The following is a 22378-nucleotide window of genomic DNA, read 5'->3' on the forward strand; positions in this document are numbered from 1 at the left end:
GAAATGAACTTTACGAACCATATAACATAACTTCATCTTCAGGAAACTGAGGCCCAGAGAGATGAAATGTATGATTCTTCTAAGGTCTTGTAGATTGCATGTAGCAACATAAGATAGCTATATTTGAGAAATGGCAAAAGAAGACCTGAATTATCAAAACTGCGTGCTCTGAAGGCTTAAGCTGCTCTTCTCTGTGGAGAAACAGTTGATACCTAATTTTGCCTGAAACAAAACAAACATTTAAAAAAATGTTTACCTATCCCATTCCAGGTGTTGTGGCTCACCTCTGTAACCCTAGCTACTCAGGAGGCTGAGGTGGGAGGATCACTCCATCTCTAACAAAATAAAAAATTTGAAAAATTTTGAAAAAGTTTTACCTATTCCTTCCTTTAATGTGGAATACAGAATTTGCTAATTAGAACTACCATATGAGCCAGCAATCCCACTCCTGGGAATTTATCCAAAGGAAAAGAAATCATATTGAAGAGACATCTGCACCCCCATGTTTCCTGCAGCAGTTTCACAATAGCCAAGATATGGAATCAACTTACATGTCCGACAATAAATGAATGGATAAAGAAAATGTGGAATAGATACACAATGGAATGATATCCATTAAAAAATGAAATCCTGTTATTTGCAGCAATGTGGATGGAAATAGAGGACATTATGCCAAGGGAAATAAGCCAGGAACAGAAATTTAAACACTTCACGTTCTCACTCACATGCAGAAGCTAAAAAAAAACTCCAATCTCACAGAAGTAAAAAGCAGAACAGAGTTTACTGGAGGCTAGGAAGGGTAGGGGGAAGGGAAGGATGGGAGAGATTTGTCAAGGGATACAAAATTACAACTACATAGGAGGAATACATTCTAGTTCTCTGTACTACTGTGGGATGAGGTAGTTAATAATAATGTATTGTGTCATTTCAAATACTTAAAGGGAGGATATTGACCATGCCCAATACAAAGAAATGATTAGAGTTTGAGATGATGGATATGCTAATTGTCCTGATCTGATCACTATAATTATATGTACCAAAACATCACTATGTACCCCTATGAATATGTACAATTATTATATGACAATTTAAAAAATAAAATCAAAAAACAATTTGCTAGTTTCGTAATATCAAGGGAGTATTTAATGATTTATACAAATCATTTTCCCTTTTCTAAAAGATAAGAGGGAAGTGAAATAATATTTTTTAAACATCTGTATGGTAATTTCCACATAGTCTCACTCAGTTCTCATAACAGCCCTATGGAATAGAATATTTTTTTATTTAAGAGATAAGGAAACGAGACATTATCTGACATGATATATTAGTTTACGCACTTATAGATGATCTGTTTCCATCATTGGAATGTAAGTTTCATGAGGGCAGCAGGGTCTTTCCAAATCCCCAAAGTCTAACACAGTGCCTGGCACAAAGTGGGTGCTCAAGAAATATCTGTCATATGAATGGATGAATTAATTCATTCATTAATAAGGGACTATAATAGAGAATTAAATATCAGACTTAAATGTAAGTAACATGTAGCTCTGGCAATAAAAAGAAATTGTGCATAATACATTAATAGCTTCTTTTAGGTGACCTCACACTTATATTCTATATAACTTTACTTTCTTCAGGAAAATATACATTTAATTGCCTACAGAGGGCTAGTTTACCTATTGGGTATAGCTGGAAATACTGGTAATGCATATGAAGATGGCCTCAAATAGGACCAAGATTACTCGGAAAAACATTCATTTAAAAACAAAAAACAAAAAACAAAAAAACTGTGGCCACAAGGGAACTTAAGGAATTAATAGTATTTGTCCAAACCAAATACATCTTTAGGTTTGCTGACTCAATCATAATCATGGGTTTTGTTCAATCTTATGAGGTTGATTTGTTCCTGATAACATGTATAAAAGATTGACCTTGCCAGTTTGTATTTATTTGAACACAAACTACTTTTCAATAACTTTCCCCAAGACTTGAGGTAAAGTTCAGGGATACTTTAAGTAAAAATATCTTTAACCTTCTTTTAAAGGCAGATGCCACACAAAACCTTGCAAAGGAAAACAAGGCAGTCACACATATCAATGGAGACCTTTGAGTCTGCGGTTCTATTTCTAGCATTTATCATGCAGAATCATTAAAGAGGTAAGCAAAGATGAATGTATAAATTTATTCAGTGGTGTGCTGTTTCTAATGTGAATAACTGGAAATCAATGTAGCTCAATACAGAATGACTTAAATTATGCTGTATCCTTACAATGGAATGTTATGCATTCATTAGAAATGTAACGCAAGAATATTTAATGACATGAAAAGTTGTTCATGGCATTTTTTAAATAAAAAAGTGGGTTATGATACGTATATAAGCATACTTCCAATTTTGTAGAAATATGTATGTGTGTATCTGAAAAAATACAAATCAAGCTGTTAAAATGATCAATAAGTCAAAGAATTAGAGATAATTTTTATTTTTACAGTATTTGCTTATCTGCACTTCTGACTTTTCTGTAATTTATATGTATACAGCTTTTGTAATAAGAAGCTATTCTTCATTTTAGAAAAGAATAGGAAACATGTTTGCAGGTCTCCAATCCCTGACTACAGTTGCTATTCTTCAGGATCAATTGCTTCTTCTCCTTCATGGTTCTGCTCCTTTAATATTTCATTTATTTCCCGTCTCTGATATAAGTATTCCTGGTGATCATATCGCATACATTACTTAAGTGGCTCTATCAAATTACCTTTGTAGTCTCTTATAACTGTCAGGATTTTCCATAGAAGTTACTTTTTGGAAAAGGCAATCGTGTGTATCTACCATATCTTTCAGTACTCAGAAAATGTGAGGTCCAGGGGAAATTTAAGGTCCAACTTTCCTTTTTGCCTTTAAATCTCTTTCCTTACAAGTCTAGCATTAAGTGTGTGCAGTGTGTGCCTGCGTGTGTGCATGTGTATGTGCAAGCATGCGTGTGTGTGTGTGTGTATACGTGTTTCAGAGGGATAAATTTTGTCAACTCTAAATACAGCAGGTTATCAAATAACGTTGTTTCATTCAAAATCATTGGGTTATAACGTTGATGAGAAAACAAATCGATTCCTGGCTGGAGCCACCATGTGTGTGGAGTGTGCGTGTTCTCCCACGTGGGCTTTCTCAGGGTACTCACGCTTCCTCGACATCACAAACATGCAAACAGTAAGTGAATCAGTGTGTCTAAATGGTCCCAGTGAGGGTGTGTGTGAGTGCAACCTGTGATAGGATGCGGTCCTGACCAGGGTGGGTTCCAAACTTGGTGCTGGGCAGCCGGGATAGACTCTGGCCATCCACGACCCTGAACTGGAATAACTCAGTAAATAATTATTGTACTTGTTTGTATTAATTTTTCTTAAATGCAAGTATAGCTCACATTTATTTCAATGTTTAATATTAGGAGTCTTTTGGTCTTTATTTACTCAGAAGTTTGTTGATATTTTGTAACTGGAAATATGCCATCACATACGTACTGGAACTTAACTCTTGTTTATATCCATTAGCCTATGGAAAAATTGATTTTGCTTTATGTTGCTTTACATAAAAACACTGTTTCCAAGAACTTACAACATTAAGTGAGGACTTACCATATAACCTCTGTGCTTGTAAACGAGCTGAAATCCTACTTTACATTATTATGGTGGCTGTTGTTTTAATACTTCTCCATCTCCCATTTCCAATTTATTTTACTTTGTCCATGTTAACTTTTTGTTTTCTTTTTTGAGCATCTACTAAGTGAGGAACCCTGTGCCAGTTATATTACACGTTACCTCAGAAACGTGCTACTTATTCCCTTTTTACAGATGTTTCATTAATATGTCTTTAGCGCTCTTTGATTTGTGTAGCATTTTCATACTTTTTATTTGATTTGGTCCTGTGGTGTTGAACCAAATCCCGCTGGGAATCAGTGGAGCTGGGATGGAATCAGACTCGTCTCCCAAAACTCAGCCTCAAAGGTCTGCCCTGCTTTCTGTTAGTAGCAATGGCTCTGTCCTTTGTTATTATTACAACAACTGCCAACATGAATAAGGCAGTCTGATTGTACAGATTATTCAATGATTAGGTGAATAAAACAAGAGGAGTCAACAAACCCAAAGAAAAGTAGTCACAAAAAGTAACATGACTGGGTTTCTCCTATAAACCCTCCTCTACAGAGGAGGGGCTGACTATAACTCAGTCATTCCACAAGTGGGAGTGAATATTTTAGAATGCCGTCTGCCAGACCAGGAACATCTTGTTTTTTTCTCAAATAAAATGTGAATTCTAAATTAATCACTTTGTTTAAATATATGCTGTTTAAATATAAGCTGTTTAAAAATATCTCAATATTGTGGTTTTTCCTAAAATATTTTAAAATTGGTTGTTCTCAGAAAAAAACTGGCTGAACAACTCGGCTGCTTATCTGTGGGATTTCTAGGAAGTCCTCAGTTGCACTTGCCACTTCCTGTGGCCTTGACTGCAATTAGATTTTATTTTATTATTATTATTTTTTTTTTGAGACAGGGTCTTGCTCTGTCACCCAGACTGGAGTGCAGTGGTACAATCACAGCTCACTGAAGCCTCAAGCTCCCAGGCTCAATTGATCCTTCCATCTTGGCCTCCTGAGTAGCTGGGACTACAGGCGCATGCCACCATGCCTGTCTAATTTTTGTATTTTTTGTAGAGATTGGGTTTCACCATGTTCCCCAGGCTGGTCTTGCACTCCTGATCTGAAGTGATCCACCTGCCTTGGCCTCCCAAAGTGCTGAGATTATAGGCGTAAGCCACAGTGCCTAGCCCTTGCAATTAAATTTTAAATGGTCTTGTTTCCTACCATCTTCCTCTCTGGCTGATAGGACAATGACACCTTGTATTCTTCTTGTCTCCTCCTAGGATCTCAGGTGCTTCAGGTGTACTCGTTTGGCTTTTGCCTTCCTTGTAGCTCCCACATCCAGATCCTTGTGACTAAAACAACACAGTTTTTATCTATCAGACAACAGCAAACCACACTAGGTCTATACTGTTTATTGAATATTTTGGTAATGGCTTTTTCTTTGTGACTGGGGTTTTGTGGCACAGAAGGCCAGCTGCCCCCAAAAGACTCATGCTCCCCTTTCATAGTGAAGTGTTGCTGCTGGAAGTGCCGCCAGGCAAGAACTATAATATATTTCCCCAGCCTTCCTTGCAGATTGATGGATCTTGTGAGCAGTCCTCCCCAGGGGAGTGTGAGTAGAAGCCATGTGTTCCACTGTTGAGTGGAGGTATTTAAGAATTGGGCACACAATCTTTCACTCTCTCTTCTTCCTAGCCACTGACTGAATGATGCCAACATAACTTGGAAGTCACAAGATGGTAGAGCTGTAAGATGGAAACAGCCTGGGTCCCTGAGTCACTGCTTGGAGGAGAACAACTTGACCTGCATCAGACTGTGATATGAACATAAAACACGTTTTTGTTGGGTTAGTTCACTGAGATTTTGAGATTGTTTGTTCTCACAGCTAGCTTACCTTGATTAATACTGGACCTAGAAGCCTCAATATTCCTCTTCTTTAAGTCAGGCTCCTGGAATTAGATGATTAGGACCTACTACAGGTACTAGTGGGATAGAGGTGCTATGATGCCATAGTGGAAGTTCTGTTAGTAATCTATACCCACAGCAATTGTTGGAGGTCGTGCAGAAACTACTAGTGGCCTGTCAATATCCATTAGCCCCTTCATTCTAACTCAACCCTAGTTTTGTTGGGGGTGACAATGTGCCAGGCTAATGAAAACTACATTTGCCAACCTCCCTTGTAGACAGAGCTAACACAGCTCTGAACAATGAGATACATAAACAAGTGTCATTATGTGAGCTTCTAGAAGAGCTTCTTAATGGAAGCAAAGTTAGTTGGCATGTCTTTTTTTTTTTTTTTTTACCTTCTTTCTTCTTCCTGTCTCCAATACTGATTCACTATACAGAGTTTTAGGAATCATCATGTGACCATAAGGATGAAAGCCCCACACTAAGGATGGTGGGACACAAAGACACAAAGAACCGGAGTCTCCAATGGTACCCTGGGGCCTATGACACCAAGCCTGCACGGCCAACCACTGGCATTCTTGTTATGTAAGAAAAAAATAATTAAACCCCTAATTTGTTTAAAGCATTGGATGGTTTGATTGGCTGTTACTTGCAGCAGCTAAAAGCAATCCTAATTGATATAGGGGTGATCTTTCTAAGACTGCCCACAGCACATATCTTTCAGACATGTTAGTCTCTGTCTCTATTTTCTTTTTCTACTCATTTTTAATTCTCCCATTCCAGAAGTAACACTAGACAGCAGCAGTCATTGAGTTTCTAAGCTCATTTGGTAACTCTTGAGAATAAAGAGCGTGGTGACTCTTAATCATTTAATTTAGCCTCAAATCCTGCCTTTGGGGACATGTGGCAATTTTCAGGCACCTTCTCTCTCTGATACTCTCAAACTGCTGCTTTATCTCTGGACCAGACAGCTCTTCAATCTGGAGTCCATCAACGTAATTACGGGATTTAAGAGCATCTCAAGGGATTATTAAGCTCATATACCTGCCTCCAGGCAGGACTATGTTTAGCTCTTCCAGACATATAGTTGTCTTCTATGGGTCAAAGTGTCTCTCACAAAGCATGACTCACTTGGTAACTTTGAAGGAGTCAATTTTATTTGGTCTCAGTTTCTCTGCCACTAAAATGGGTATTATGATATAAGTAGGGAAAGAGAAGACCTTCTGCTTAAACATTCTGAAATTACTTTTTTTGGTTGGGTGCTGTGATTAAAATGACCAAAAATTTTGCAGCCTCTCCTATCAAGAGGTTGATTCTATTTTCCTACTCTTTGAAGCTGAATTGCCTTATGACTTGCATTAACCAATGAATGTGGTGGAAGTGATGTTGGAGAGTTCTAGACTTAAGCCTCAAGAAGCCTTGCAGCTTCCACCTTCATTCTCTTAGAATGTTCCCTTTACCAGCTAAGAATGCAAAAAAGACCAGCTAGGTTTCTGAACAACAAGAGACCATGCAAAGAGGGAAAGCTCAGCCAATAGTCAGCAACAAGACCCTGGACTTGAGAGTAAGCCCATCTTAGACCCTACAGCTTCACTTGAGCCACCCGATAATGGCAGCCAAATGAATGTCCACAGGAAGACCAGCAGAATAACTGTCCAGCTGAGCCCAGCCCAAATTGCTAACCCACAGAACTGTGAGAAATAATAATGGCTGTTTTAAGTCACTAAATTTTCGGGTGGTTTGTTAGTTTCCCAGGACTACCATAACAAATTACCACAAACTGGATAGTGTAAAACAAAAGAAATTTATTTTCTCAGAGTTCTGAAGGCCAGAAATCTGAACTCAAAGTGCAAGTAGGGCCACGCACCCTTGAAAGATGTTGGGGAGGCAAAATTCAGCACACAGTACGTGGTTTGTAAATAGAAAAATATAATTATAAAAGTGCTCTTTCCTGTAATTTTTCAACTTCAAACATATGAAGATAAATTTAAAAATAATAAAATTTTAAACAGTACCATATTCTGAAAGGTAGTATGTCAGTGTCATAAGAGTTTCAAAATCTCCTATGAAGAAGTATCTAAATAGAATATTTTACTTGTTGTTAGAAGTCTTAATGCTGGTGCAAAGCAAAACTTGTTGCATATTAGACAGCATAGGGTCTCTTGAATAACTTTACCCATATGTAAGAGTTATTTTTTGGGAATAAAACACATCCTTCCTCTGCAAGATCAGCGCATCCTTTGTTCAGCATTGTGTGTCATATCTGTGTAAAAGTCACAGCCTTGTAGGGGCCTTCTGGTTACCACTTGTCCCATTTCTCTTCTGCCTCATCCAAGCTTTTTAAAGGAGTGGCCTCCACCAGCTTCCTCTATTTCCTCTGCATGGACTCCCTCTATAACCTTATGAAACCTAACTTCCTTCCCCACAGCTCTGCTAAAACTGCTAATTCAGAGGTTTTCAATGACCACCTTCAGGGCAAATCCAATGGCTCTTTGCCCTCATAATTTGGCATGTGATCTTTGTAACTGCCCTCCTAGCTCTCTTTTCTGATACTACAATTGACTGCCATACATTTGGCCAAATGCCCCCTCCTATCTTTTTGTATCTCTTCTTTCTTGTATGGATTGACAGTGACTCTTCCTCTAGGCCCATTCCTCTTCTCTTCCCCTTATACTTTCCATTTAGAAAATGTATCCATTCTTCAGTCCCAATCTCCACCTCATAGATGACTTTTTAATCAATATTTTCCATCCTGACCTACCATTGATGCCCCAAGCCTGTATTTCAAGCTGCCCAATAGAAATGGTCTGTATTTTATGTTCATCTGTGTTAGGGTGGGCTAGGTTATGGTGAGATAACAGACCATCCAAAAATCTCAGTGGTTTATAAAAACACAGACGTTCAGAGGGCAGCTGCAGCTCTGCTTTAATCATCTTTACTCCAGGATGCAGGATGACAGATCATCCACCATCTGGAACACTGCAGATTGTTTAGAATAGGAGAAAGATAATGTGATAAAGCCCAGACTATCTCTTCACCTCCAAGTGACCACATCACCTTCAATGGGTGAAAAGTAAAATCCTCCCATAGGGAGGGACAGCAAATACATGTAAATGTACAGTCTACTACATCGTCTTAAACAAAACCTCTACGAGGGAAGTAAAAATTCATCCTCCCAAAACTAATTCTCATTTCCAATTTTCATAGTTTCTCATTGGCATCATCCTTATCCCATTTGACCAGGATGGAAATCTTGGTGCCATTTATTTTATAATTGCTTCTTCTCCAATTACAAAAGCATTCTTGAGGAAAAATATGCATGCATACCTACACTCATACATGCATGTCCCAAGTACACAAAAGTCATCAATAATTCTACTACCCAGGGATAACACTCATGACACATTGGCATATGTCCTTCTGATTCTCTCCTTGTCATATGTATTGATCTATTTATCTCTGTAGAGAGTTATGCATATATTTATTTTTTTTATTTTTTTATTTTTTTATTTTTTGAGACGAGTCTCACTGTGTCGCCCAGGCTGGAGTGCAGTGGCCTGATCGTGGCTCACTGCAACCTCCACCTCCTGGATTCATGCCATTCTCCTGCCTCAGCCTCCCAAGTAGCTGGGACTACAGGCGCCCGCCACCACACCCAGCTAATTTTTTTGTACTCTTAGTAGAGACAGGGTTTTGCCATGTTAGCCAGGATGGTCTTGATCTCCTGACCTCGTGATCCGCCTGCCTCGACCTCCCAAAGTGCTGGGATTACAAGCGTGAGCCACTGTGCCCGGCCATATTTATTTTTTAATTAAAATGATACCATATTATGCATATAGCTTTGTGGCTATTAAAAACTCATCAAAATCTTTTCAATATTTTATCCTTCTTATGTAAAAATATGTTTGGTATTTACTTGAAAATTTAAATATCCAGCCTTGACCTCTCCCCTGAGTTTCAGATTCCTAAATAAAACGGCGTAGAAGGTAATTCTACTGGGAAGTCGAACTGCATCTTAGACTCCATATGTCCCCAGTTAAACTCCTGATTCACCCTAAAAGCCTGCTTCTCCTCCAATCTTTTCAATCTCTGTTAAAAGCATCAATATCCAACCCTGGAGACATCTTGATTTCTCTTTTTTTTTTTTCTCATTGCCCCACCCTATATCTAATTCGTCAGCCCTAGCTCCAGAATGTATCCCAGAGCTGACTGTTTCTCTCCTTCTCAGCTCTGCTCTCTACTTTTGCCATCATCATCTTTCTCCTGGATTCTCCACTGCCTCCTAGCTGGTTTCCTTGCTTCCACTCCTTACTTCTTTGTACAATAGATCTTTTAAACACAAAAGTCAATCACATCATACCTTGCTCCATAAACCATCCTATTTGATATGGTTTGGCTTTGTCTCCACCCAAATCGCATCTTGAATTGTAGCTCCCATAATCCCCACAATGTCATGAGAGATCATTGAATCATGGAGGCAGGCTTTTCCCCATGCTGTTCTCATGATAGTGAATAAGTCTCATGAGATCTGATGGTTTTATAAAGGGCAATTCCCTTGCACATGCTCTCTTGCTTGCCGCCATGTAGGATATGCCTTTGCTCCTCCTTCGCCTTTTTCCATGATTGTGAGGCCTCCCCAGCCATGTGGAACTGTGAGTCCATTAAACCTTCTATTCTTTATAAATTATCCAGTCTTGGGTATTTCTTCATAGCAATATGAAAATGGACTAATACACCATTGCACTTAGAATAACATTTAAATTTTTCCCATTGCCTTTAAGGCTTTTATGTGATTTGGTCTTCGCTAACTTCCCTCTTCAGCTCTCCTCCTCTCCCCTCATTCACTCCACTAGAGACAGACCAGCTCTTGCTTTTCTTCCAACACACCAAACTTACTCCTGCCTCAGCCATGCGCTTGGTCATTCCCCTGCTTGGTCTTGGCTCAGAGGTTTTCTCTAAGAGATGCTTTCCTTGACCATCCTATCTAAAGAATCCATGCCCTCTCAGTGGCCCTTTTACATTCTCTGCATCACACTTATTTTATCTGATGTTTCCTTGTTTATTTACTGGTTTATTTCTTCATTGTCTCCCCAGTGGTATATTACTTCTTTTAGAACAAGAACCCTGTCTATCTTATTCATGACTCTATCCCCTGCACTTAGAATAGTCCTAGGGACATAGTGGGCTATAATCAATATGCATGAAGTGAATGAATAAGTATGTAGTTGCTTCCCACATCCAGCTGATTCCCTTAAACTGTCTGCAGAAGCAGGTCCTTTTTTTCCATTCTGATGACCCAGTCTAATCCCAGATCTCACTACCTCACATCAGAATGACTGTGGCTCCCTCCTCACTCCTCCCCTGGAATTCCTTCCAATGCCTTCTGCACACTGCTAACTATTCTTCCCACCATGTTTGTTTCATCTGTGAGTCACCTCCCATCAGGGCCCAGCTGAGACTCCTCTCCTCACAGGTGTTGCCCTACTGTAGCCAGGGCTACAGGTTTCTCTCTCTCTCTGAGTTTTTGTCCTTACCCCTCCCCAGCCACACAATCATACACTGTTCCCCATGCTCTCTAACTTTTGCATTTATAGTCACCCACTCACTCCAGCTGCATTCTGAGGGCATAGACTGCTTGTCTGCGTTTTAAATCTCCCATAATACCTAGAGAAAGTCACAGGCAATCAATGAAATATCTTGTTGATTTGAATGACATTATTGGACAGAGAATAAGAACAGGAGGTAAATTGGATACCCCATCTAAAGGGATTTGTGAGACCAGGTAGTTATTTGGAATGAAAGAGTAAGATATTAAACCAGCCAGCATGCCAACAGGTGGGCGATAGTCTTGTTCCCACAGACAACAGATGGCCATCATCTTAAAACAACATTTATGTTAACCAGCAGATAAGGGACTCCTGCATTGTCAGTGGACTTTGAGCCTGAGTTTTTCTACTTGCATAGGTGAAAGTGGACTGCAATACTAGTGTAAATGCTGTATGATGACTAGCACCCCTTAGGGAGCTCCAGTTTGCCTTCCTGGGGAACCACAGACCCCCAAGTGTAATTTCCTGAGGACAGCCCAGCTTCTCTAGAGTGCTCATGTTACACAGCAGAAAGTTGAGTAGAGAGAACTCAGAAAGGTCTGCTAAAGAAGGTTTTGGCTGTGCCCTGAATATTGCTCTGTATGGCAGTGAGATGAAGCAGCGATTTAGGAAAAAGTATTTCTACCCATGGCAGCAGAGGGACTGGGCCTCCCTGAGCAAACAGGAGAGTCAAGCTTGACCATTCAGTCATACGAAGGCCAAAATACCCACTTCAAGACTTCTGAGCAAATATCACATTTTCTTTTTGCTAATGTGCATACTTTCCTTAATTGAGTCTCCAAGCAGTGAGGTAGAATTTTTATTCTGTGTTTTAAAACGGCGTATTTAAAAATAAACATGTTATCGACTCAACTGCTTATCTTGAGTCAAATGCAAATTGTGGGTACATTCATTGAGGGAGAAAAATCTTTTTGAAAAATTTCCTGGTGATTTCAGGAAACGAGTAAGTGGTTATAATATTAAGGAATAATTGAAAAACGTTGTCAGAATGAACACTTCTAAATAACTGCTGTTCTTTATAGTTTCCTGTATGTGGTACCATGCAATTTATTCTGATAAAGTTGTCTTTCTGAACTCACTTTTGGAACTCCTCTTTGCAATTACTTTCAGAACTATTTGACAAGGTACCTAAAAATCAGCTCCATTATTTCACGGCAGTATCTTAACTCAAGCTGATATCACTTTATTTAATAGGCTTGCTTGAGTGCTAATGACTTTGGCTCCCTCCAGAAGCTATACCATATATTGTTTATGGATATGCGTATACACACACACACACACACACACACGCACGCACCCCAAAAGTACACCTTTGTGTTAGTACTCTCCAGGAGCAGCAGGGAGAACAGAAATTGGCAACAGAATAACAGGGACTTCACATTTATCTGTAATGTTCTCTTTTTTAATTAAAAAAAAACAACTAAAGCAAAGGTGACAAATGTTAACGTGTTAATTCTGTTAAGTGGACCCTTAGATACTTGCCATTTTATCATCTGTATTTTCTATATTTTTTGAAACTTTTCAAATAATAAAGCAGATTCTCCCTCAAAAAAAAAAAAAGATTTTAAACCACCAAGCTTCTTTTTAAAAATAAAGGTACTGCAGTCCCTGATAATAATTCTAAAAGGATTTCCAAAAATGTTTTGGATAATGCTATTATCCCTAGTGGCATGACCCCAGAGAGGAATACTTTGAAGTCATGGAGGGCTACCAGGCCAGGGAAAGTGCCTTTCTTTTTCCAGTTCTTAATTTTGAGTAAATCTCCTTGCTTCTTGCGGGTAGGCCCATGACTCACTTGTCTTTGTATTTCTGGGGCTCAGCACAGCACTTAGAACACAATAACCCTCAATGGCTGGCATGAGTGAATAAATGAATGAACTAACCAGCCTAAGACTCGTAAGCCTACTAACTTACGAAAAGATGGGAGTGAGAGGGTGGAGCTGATTAATTTCTGTTTTTTTTAATCTAGTTCCAGTTTAGCTATTTGTAGTTTTGGTCTCTATCACAGGAGAACAATCGATTTTCCCCTTTTATGAGAATGATAGAAGTCATGAAGTTTTTTGAGGTTTCTGAGCAGAGGGGTACTACTGTTTCCTTTTACCCCAGAAACCAATTCTAGAGGAAAAGGAACATTAAAAATAAGTATGAAAGAGGTCTATAGTCTCCATTCTCTCATCCAAGTGAAAGCACATACAGTCAGTTATGTAATCTGGAATCTTATTTTGTGATAGAAAGGGATTCTGATTTTCCGTTTGCTATTTTATTTAAAAGGGCTATGGCTTAGGCACCCAAAGGAGGAGGTGGATTGAATGACATTGTTAAGCAAAGTAAAAAGCACAGTTTACAGTCTGGCAACTAGAGTTTACAACAAAATCAAGAAATAACTAAGTTGTTAGAACAATCTACCTTTATCATTAATCCACCTATTAAAGGAACAGAAGCAGAAAGCGAAAAAGGATAGAGGTTCTCACCATTTATGGTTGCATGTAAGGCAAAGAAAAAAAGGAGAAATGCATGACTACTTTAATCCCTAAAGAATGACTTCAGACTTCACTCTCCGACCTAGGAGAGAAGCTAAACAGGAAGAGGTTACAGGCATTTAAGAGAAGAGGTCAACACTGGCAAATACAGATTTAAAAGAATGATAAAACTCGGTGGGGGTGTGAATGTGGGGAAAGGAGCATTCGTAGGGCCACTGGTAGGAGCAGAAACAGATATACATTTTCTGGGAGTCAATTTGGCAACCAAAAGCTTGAAAAATGTTTCTTTCCTATGACCAAACAATTACACTGTTAGAAATTTGTAAGGAGGTGTTTGCACTAGCACAGAAAAAGGTACGTATAAGACTGCTCCATCAAACTCTATACACTATTGTGAAAAGTTAAAACCTAGCTCTTTTGGTTTTTTCTTTGTTTTTTTTTTGAGATAGAGTTTCCCTCTGTGGTCCAGGTTGGAGAGCAGTGGCGCAATCATAGCTCACTGCAGCCTGAGGCTCAAGTGACTCCTGGGCTCAAGTGGCCCCCCTACCTCAGCCTTCCATGTAGCTGGGACCATAGGCATACACCACCCTGTTTGCCTAATGTTTTGTTTGCTTTTTGTAGAGATGGTGTCACACTGTGTTGCTCAGGCTGGTCTTGAACTCCTGGGCTCAACTGATTCTCCTGTGTCTGCCTCCCAAAGCACTGGGAGGCAGGTTCCAGGCATGAGCCACTGGGCGCAGCCTGGAACCTATCTGCATGCCCAATAATAGAAAATTAATTTAATAAATCATTTTACATCTAATCAACAGGATTTTATACAGCCTATGTAAATTATAATGTAGCTCTATATTGATTTACATGCAGAGTTGTTCATGATTTTTATTTTTTTTAAAATAAGACAGAGTCTTGCTCTGTCACCCAGGCGGGAGTGCTCCTGGCTCACTGCAACTTCCACCTCCCGGGTTCAAGGCTACTCAGCCTCCTGAGTAGCTGGGTCTACAGGCACCTGCCACCACACCCGCCTAATTTTTTTTTTTTTTTTTTGTAGTTTTAGTAGAGATGGGGTTTCACCATGTTGGCCAGGCTGGTCTTAAACTTTTGACTTCAAGTGATCCACCCACCTTGGCCTCCGAAAGTGCTGGGATTATAGGCGTGAGCCACTGTGGCCAGCCCTCCTGTATACTTTAAATCATCTCTAGATTATTTATAGTACCTAACACAATGTAAATGCTATATAAATAGTTATTATACTATATTATGTATGGGATAATGACAAGGAAAAAAGTCTGTACATGTTCAGTACAGATGCAACCATCTACATTTTTTTTCCAAATAGTTTTGATCTGTGGTTGGCTGAATCCAGGATGTGCAACCTGCAGATGAGGAGGGCTGGCTGCACTTTCCTATCTATGATGATGAACATGAGAATAGAGAGCTGGAGAAACTCTGGTTCCATTGCCATCATTTCTCCTTTCTAATCTTGTGTTTAATCGTAATGCAGTGGGACATGACATAATGTCTTGTACCCTAGGCCAACTTTACCCATTTGTTTAGTTTCACCAGAAACACTGCATCAACATGTGTTCATATATACTTTCAGAGGGGTCAATCTGTTTTTGGTCTATATCCCTCGTTGTCGATATAGCAAATGGTGCCACTACTGTGCCAACTCCAGAAGCACAGGAACCGCACTTAAACACACTACATAAATTTCATCTGTTTACCTAGAGCCCAGAGAGCCTTTCTGCTGCTGACTGGGTAAGAAATTAGACTGCACCAGCCTGAACAACATGGTGAAACCCCATCTCTACTAAAAATACAAAAATTAGCCAGGCATGGGGGTGTGCGCCTGTAATCTCAGCTACTCAGGAGGCTGAGGCAGGAGAATTGGTTGAACCCAGGAGGCAGAGGTTGCCGTGAGCCGAGATGGTGCCACTGCACTCCAGCCTGGGCGACAGAGTAAGACTCTGTCTGGAAGGAAGGAAGGAAGGAAAGAAAGAAAGAAAAGGAAAGAAAAGAAAAGAAAGGGGAGGAGGGAGGGAGAGAGAAAGGAGAGAAAGAGAGAAAGAAAGAAAAAAATTAGACTAGATGCTTGTGGGAACAGGGGTAGCACATTCATGTTGCTTTAACCCTTTATCAAATGGGCCAAACATTAATAAGCACCTGCCACTGAAAAGAACTAAGTGTTTCTGTTTCTTAGCTTTCTCAGCAAGAAGTCTGAGTATGGTCACATCCCTACCTTCTCATGGTCCCTTAAAGAGGATGGAAAGTTTAGGTGTTTTCAACATCATCCAATTCTAACACTAGCTTTGTGGGGAGTTGAGATGGGAGACTTGGTCCCCTGAGTTCTTCATTTCTCCCGGGGTAACTACAAGTTATTACGTTTTCTTTCCACTGGTCTATGAAGAAGTAAACAGTAGCTTCATCAATATATGTAAATGGTCGGAACTCAAAGAACTCCAAATGAAGAACATTCACCCTGGTAGAAGGTTATTTCAGTATACATTTTGTAAGGAACCTTCAGAATAGCACTAGATGCCTAAAGCACAAATGGACCTTTTCCAAGAATCTGGAAGGAACCGATTCCAAATGTGAAAGATCAAAAATTCTGAGTCTGATTGCCCAAGCTCCTCTATTGGTCTTTGGTCTAGAACACATCAGACAAATAAAGCAATTCCTGAAAGCACACTACCTCACTCTGCCAGCCACCTCTACTACTGAGGAACAGCTCTGCTTTCACTGCAGATACACATCTATACATTTGAATACATATATTTTTATGCTTGTATTACCTTTGCAGATAAAATTAGCAAATAATTCTCAGAAAGCTCTCTGTAGCTCATTGTGCTCTGGTCCTTATGCCCAAAATTATTGGAGTTGTTCCTTTTTTTTTTTGAGATAGAGTCTCGCTCTCTCACTCAGGCTGGAGTGCAGTGGCACAATCACTGCTCACAGCAGCTTCAACTTCCTGTGCTCAAGTGATCCTCCCATCTCAGCCTTCCAAGTAGCTGGGACCACAGGTGCAAGCCACCACACCTGGCTAATTTTTGCATTTTTTGTAGAGACAGGGTTTTACTGTGTTGCCCAGGCTGGTCTCGAACTCCTGGGCTCAAGCCATCTGCCCGCTTAGGCCTTCCAAAGTGCTAGGGTTACAGGTGTGAGCCACCATGACCAGCCTGTGGTTGTTCTTAAATGCTATCTTTATGTAACTTTATTCTCTCTTCTTACCACCCTGTTTTTATCTTTCATAAAATCACTCTCTGCTGATGATTATTATGCCTAATACTTTGTTCCTTTTTTATTTTTTATTTTATTTTATTTTTGAGACAGAGTCTCACTCTGTCACGCAGGTTGGAATGCAGCAGCACATCTCAGCTCACTGCAGCCTCCACCTCCCATGTTCAAGCAATTCTCTAACCTCAGCCTCCTAAGTAGCTGGGATTACAGGCACACGCCACCACGCCTGGCTAATTTTTATATTTTTTAGTAGAGAGGGGGTTTCGCCATGTTGGCCAGGCTGGTCTTAAACTCCTGACCTCAGGTGATCCTCCCGCCTCCCAAAATGCTGAGATTATAGGCGTGAGCCACTGCACCCAGGCCTGTTTGCTCCTTTTTTGAAAGGATGAAATGAAGGTATATAAAGTTCTTAGCACAATATGTAGCACATACTAAATAATCAATAAATGCTACTTATTATTTTAAAATAAAACTGAGATGACAGCATGGTATAATGATTAAAAGAGAAGATTCTGGAGCCAGGCAGCCTACATTTGAATCTCAGCTCTGATCTTAATTAGTTGTATGTGGCTTTGAACAACTTCTATAGCTTCTCTGCACTCAGTTTCTCCATCTGTAAAACAGAGATAGTCACTGCTCCTATTTCATAGAGGTGAATGTGTTATGATATAGAAAGCATTCTAGAAGTGTAAGCCATTATTTTTCCTTCCTTTCAATCCTGACTATCCACAAGAGGGTTAACGATTTTTTCTGCATTCTACACTTTTGTCCTCTTTATCCAAGGTTCTTATTTTACTTTAAGATTTGATCAAGTTTTACATCTATTCTATATTTGAAAGACACTAAGATTTTGTTTAATAAAGGTTCAGAGTATTAGTAATAATTTTTATAATCTACAAAGGCACTAAATTCCAGTAAGAAAAAAGGCAGTTAACAAGACTCAAGACTGGATGTTCCTACAAGTAACCGTGTTACGACATGTAATGCAGCAGCGCCTGAAATCCCAAATGTAAACGTTATTATGAACTACCTAACTTAGATCTAGTCTTTCCTTGGCCCACAAGTCAGCAACAATAAAATGGAAATGAAGACAAGTATATAGCACTTACAAGAAAATTAATTTCACCTTTCTACCTCAGAAACATTCAGTGATTGGTCCTTTCTCTTATACCTTCCTGAGCTGCGGGTTCTAGCGAAATGCTTAACCATTAACAAGTTATACAATTACACTTGGCGCTCAAGACAAAACAAGTCCCATATGATGGCTTACAACACATGAAATTTAGAATTTATAAGAGCATGAGAGGCCAGTGTCAACAGAATTTAAAGACTGTGGGCGTCTTCTCAGACTGTGAGACAGTCCGCTTACTCCTTCTGGAGACTGGTGTGGTGAACTCTTTTTTTTTTTTTTTTTTTTTTGAGACGGAGTCTCGCTCTGCCGCCCAGGCTGGAGTGCAGTGGCCGGATCTCAGCTCACTGCAAGCTCCGCCTCCTGGGTTTACACCATTCTCCTGACTCAGCCTCCCGAGTAGCTGGGACTACAGGCGCCCGCCACCTCGCCTGGCTAGTTTTTTGTATTTTTTAGTAGAGACGGGGTTTCACCGGATTAGCCAGGATGGTCTCGATCTCCTGACCTCGTGATCCGCCCGTCTCGGCCTCCCAAAGTGATGGGATTACAGGCTTGAGCCACCGTGCCCGGCCAGAACTGAACTCTTTACAAATAATATTTTTAATATATCAGATTTGAATACTTCATTAATAGGAAGCATACTGGTTTTATCCCACAAATATTTTTAAGGGATAGTTTACACCATTCTGAGTAGTAAGGTGAAAAACATGAGCACATGCTGAATGTACTAATGGCCATATTTCAACACAGTTCTTACTTTAGGAATTTGATCTATTTAAAAAAAAATAGGTAGACATGCAAGGGAAAACATTTCCACCTTCAACATTGCAAAACATCACATTGTTAATGTTTATATATTAAACACTAATCAGAAACCGAACACTTTGCCAATGCTGCTACCAAAATGATGATTTTTTAAAAAAATTAATTCCCCTCTTGCTTTAAAGGAAATTCTTGGGATACATGGATCAAGATAACAATAGGCCCAATTAAGAGCACAGTCTTTGGAGCAGTTTGCAATCCTAGCTCTGCCATTGCTGGTTGTTCTTGAAAAAATTACATGGCCTTGTGAAGCTATATCGCTAAGATTCCTTTTCCTCTTCTGTACAAGACTTCATGAGTTTGACAGGCTTTTGTGAGAATTTTGTGAGAATCATAAAATCTATTAACTGTGTAACATAGTGTCTGGGACACAATAAGTAAATAATAAATGGTGAAATTAAATGATACATTAATACTAGGTATGTCCTTATCAATCTGCTCCTTTGAATAACAATTTCTGCCAAGCTCCTTAGCATAACTCTCCCACACAATACACAGAATGCTTCAAAGAGGAAAACAGAATGCTAAGAATAGGAATTTCCAATCCATTTTCTGGCCTGAGGATTATAAAACCTTTTATACTTTATTTAACTTGAGGGGGCTCTTCTTGATCAGATTTCATCACATATTTTCTTCCATTGAATGTGTTTTGTGTTCTCAGCACCCAACGGAAGGCACATGAGGGGAAACATTGGCCCCAAGAAAGCTCCCAGCCAGCCACTGGCATCTCCACACCCAACCCAAACTCATCTCTGCCTGAAGCTCTCCAACTTCAGCTTTCCTTCCTACCTTTCTATCTTAGGCTACCAAAGATGCTGATGATGGAGATGATTACAGCAATGAAGTTGATTGTAATGTTAATGTTGGTAACTAAGAATTATTTACCATTTATTCTGAGCCAGACACGACAAGCAACATGCAATCAACATGAAAATGATTAACAAGACATTTTGCATGATTTTTTCTGTACTGTCTCTAAATTCCAATGTGTATTTTACACATTGAGTACTTGGCAATTCAGACTTTGTACCTATTATTCATTTAATCCTCCCCACAGTCATAAGAAGTAGGTACTATGATTATCTCTACTTGATATATAAAGAAACCAAAGCTTAGAGAAGTTAAGTAACATGTCTAGTGTTGCACAGTGACTTTGTAGCTGAGAGCCAATTTGCAAGGAAATCAGACACTAACCAGGGCCTTTATTCTTAACCCCCAGGTGACACCGACCCCTGCAGTTGCTTGGAAGACTGCCTGTAGGATTAGTCCAGGTCTTGGCCACTCACCCCAGATCAACCCTGCCCAACCCCATAGTTTCTAACATCTTTCTGCCCAAGTCACACTTCCTGACCTAAAATTCACAAAGACAGAGGAGCAGCAGCTACGGCAAATAATACACCCATCAGTAACTTCAGTTTGATTCCTATACTCCCTGAATGAATTGCCCCTCCTGGCATGCAACAGTTATGAACCCTAATGTAGAAAAAAATTCCCATAGGGAGATCCCTGATATACTTCATGCCTTGTTTTTGTTTTTGTTTTCGTCTGTGTTTTTGAGACAGGGTTTCACTCTCTCACCCAGGCTGGAGTGCAATGGCATGATCACAGCTGTGATCCTCCTGGGCTCAAGCGATCCTCTTGCCTTAGCCTCTTGAATAGCTGGGGCTACAGGTGCATGCAACCACACCTGGCTAATGTTTTAAAATTATTTTTTGTAGCTACAGGGGTCCCCCTGTGTTGCCCAGGCTGGTCTCAAACTCTGGGCTCAAGTAATCCTCCCACCCGGGCCTCCCAAAGTGTTGGGATTAGAGGTGTGAGCCATGGCACCCAGTCTCTTTATACATTTTGGTCTCCAACATTAATATGCAATATATATAAATAATTAAACTCATTTTGCAGATGAAGAAATAGTAAGGTAAGAGAAACAGTTTGCTGGCAGTTACATATCAAGTGGAAATAAAATCGTAATAAAGCTCAATATGCCTTCTAGAAGACCTTACCACCTTGTTTTTCTGGGCTTTTAATTCTTCGTTATTCAAACCTCTTCACACACTAACAGCACAAAGATGAACCTACAGTGAAATCCACCTTTCACAGGCTCAGCTAAATGAAGATGAACAAATCGGACAGCCCCGTGGGCAACAGAATAAGTTGACACTTCAGGATGAGTTTCCTATTATCTTTTAACTAGATAGTCTAGCTTTCTCAGGGCAAGACAAAAATGTCCCAAATACTTGTCAGCAGTTTTCAGTGGAGGAAAAACTGCAGTTAAAGCACCTTTACTGAGAACTTTGAGCAGTAAATGTGCTTACATTTAGTTTGTGCAACTTTGATTAGGAATTGGATGGTGAGTTGGGATCCCCCAGTCCTTAGTTTTTTGCTGGAGTCCTGTAAATCTCAAAATGTCAGCCACAGGCCATTCCTTTTGGTTTATTTAAGTGGAAATTTTAAAAAAATCACTTTTTCCACTTCATGGCTCCTTTGGAGCAGGGTATAAAAATAGCGATGCCACCAGGAGCCAAACTCTTTCTGGAGTAATGAAGCAGGAGAGGACAGAGCCCTGCTCACGACAACAGAAGTCTTGCAGCCTGCCTCAAACGCAACTCTCATTTTAGCCCTTCACTTCTTTCCCTCCGCTCAGACTTGCCTCAAAGGAAGGAACCGTTTATGAGACACTCCGTGGCGTGCCCAATACAGTTACCCCGGCGCCTATCACCCTCCCGAGGCCCGGCCACCTGTAAGAACCTGGAGGGCGGAGCGGGCGAGGTTGTTCGGGGAAGCGATCCCCGGTGGCTGAGGACATCCAGGAGCACCGAGATTCTCGGGGAGGACCTAGCCGGGCCCAGCGCAGGAGCCACCGCGCGTCCAGCGGCTCCACCGCTGCAGCCTCAGGAACTGGGCGCCCCAGGTCTCAGGCGCGCCCTGCAGCGGACGCGAAGGGACTCGTCCGGCCTCGGCCCCTGCAGCGATGCTCCGAGCCACGCGGGTGCTGGGATGTCTGGCCGCGACCTGCGGCGCCGCGGAGGGCGTCTTACCTGTTGATTTTCAGCGCGAACGCGCGGCGCTCTGCGCTGGGCAGAGTGGCCATGGCCCGCCGGCGGCTTGGTGGCTTCTAGGGTCGCTGGGTGCGGAGAGCTGGGGCCCGGCACGCCGCAGAGTCGCTGCGGAGCCTGCCAAGCCAGGCGCAAGCCTCATCTGTCAGTCGGGGCTGGAAACTTCCTCATTTCCACCTTCTACGCTGAAATCACCCCGGGGGAGGGCCCAAGCTCCGAGCAGCGACGGCCAGCCCCGCCACCCGACCTGGCACGCAGGCAGCGGCGGGCGAGGAGGGCGTGGACCCAGCGCGGAACTGGCCTCCGGATACTCGGTCAGACCGCGCGCTCTGCCCGGGGCAGCCGACCTCTCGCAGAAAGGAGCGCGGGCGGACGACAGGCGACCACTGAGCGCAGGCCGGAAACTCCATCTGCCAGAAGCTGCCAGGGAATGTGGGCAAGTTGTGGGAACCCCACAAAGTTGGCGAGGTCGGGAATTAACCCAGGGACTCTTAAGGCTAGGTGTTATTAAGGGTTG

The 22378-nt window shown here is 40.9% G+C and overlaps 1 protein-coding gene across 4 annotated transcripts in view; it reads right to left on the bottom strand.

Annotated features, from left to right (window-relative positions):
- DOCK8 (dedicator of cytokinesis 8) overlaps nt 1-22005 on the bottom strand; it is a 238624-nt gene extending 216619 nt beyond the window's left edge. For 3 of the 4 annotated variants that reach the window (XM_077966188.1, XM_077966186.1, XM_015117845.3), the window contains exon 1: nt 21844-22005. Coding sequence is in view for 2 of the 4 variants with exons in the window: in XM_077966186.1 (XP_077822312.1) it covers nt 21844-21896 (53 nt within the window). In the remaining 2 variants the exon portion in view is untranslated. Of the gene's footprint in view, nt 1-21553 lie in introns of all 4 variants that reach the window. The other variant, XM_015117843.3, reaches the window with a different exon arrangement.
- Between the last annotated feature and the right edge of the window lie 373 nt (nt 22006-22378).

Source organism: Macaca mulatta, chromosome 15, assembly GCF_049350105.2.
Source record: "Macaca mulatta isolate MMU2019108-1 chromosome 15, T2T-MMU8v2.0, whole genome shotgun sequence".
In the NCBI taxonomy this organism is placed as follows: domain Eukaryota; kingdom Metazoa; phylum Chordata; class Mammalia; order Primates; family Cercopithecidae; genus Macaca; species Macaca mulatta.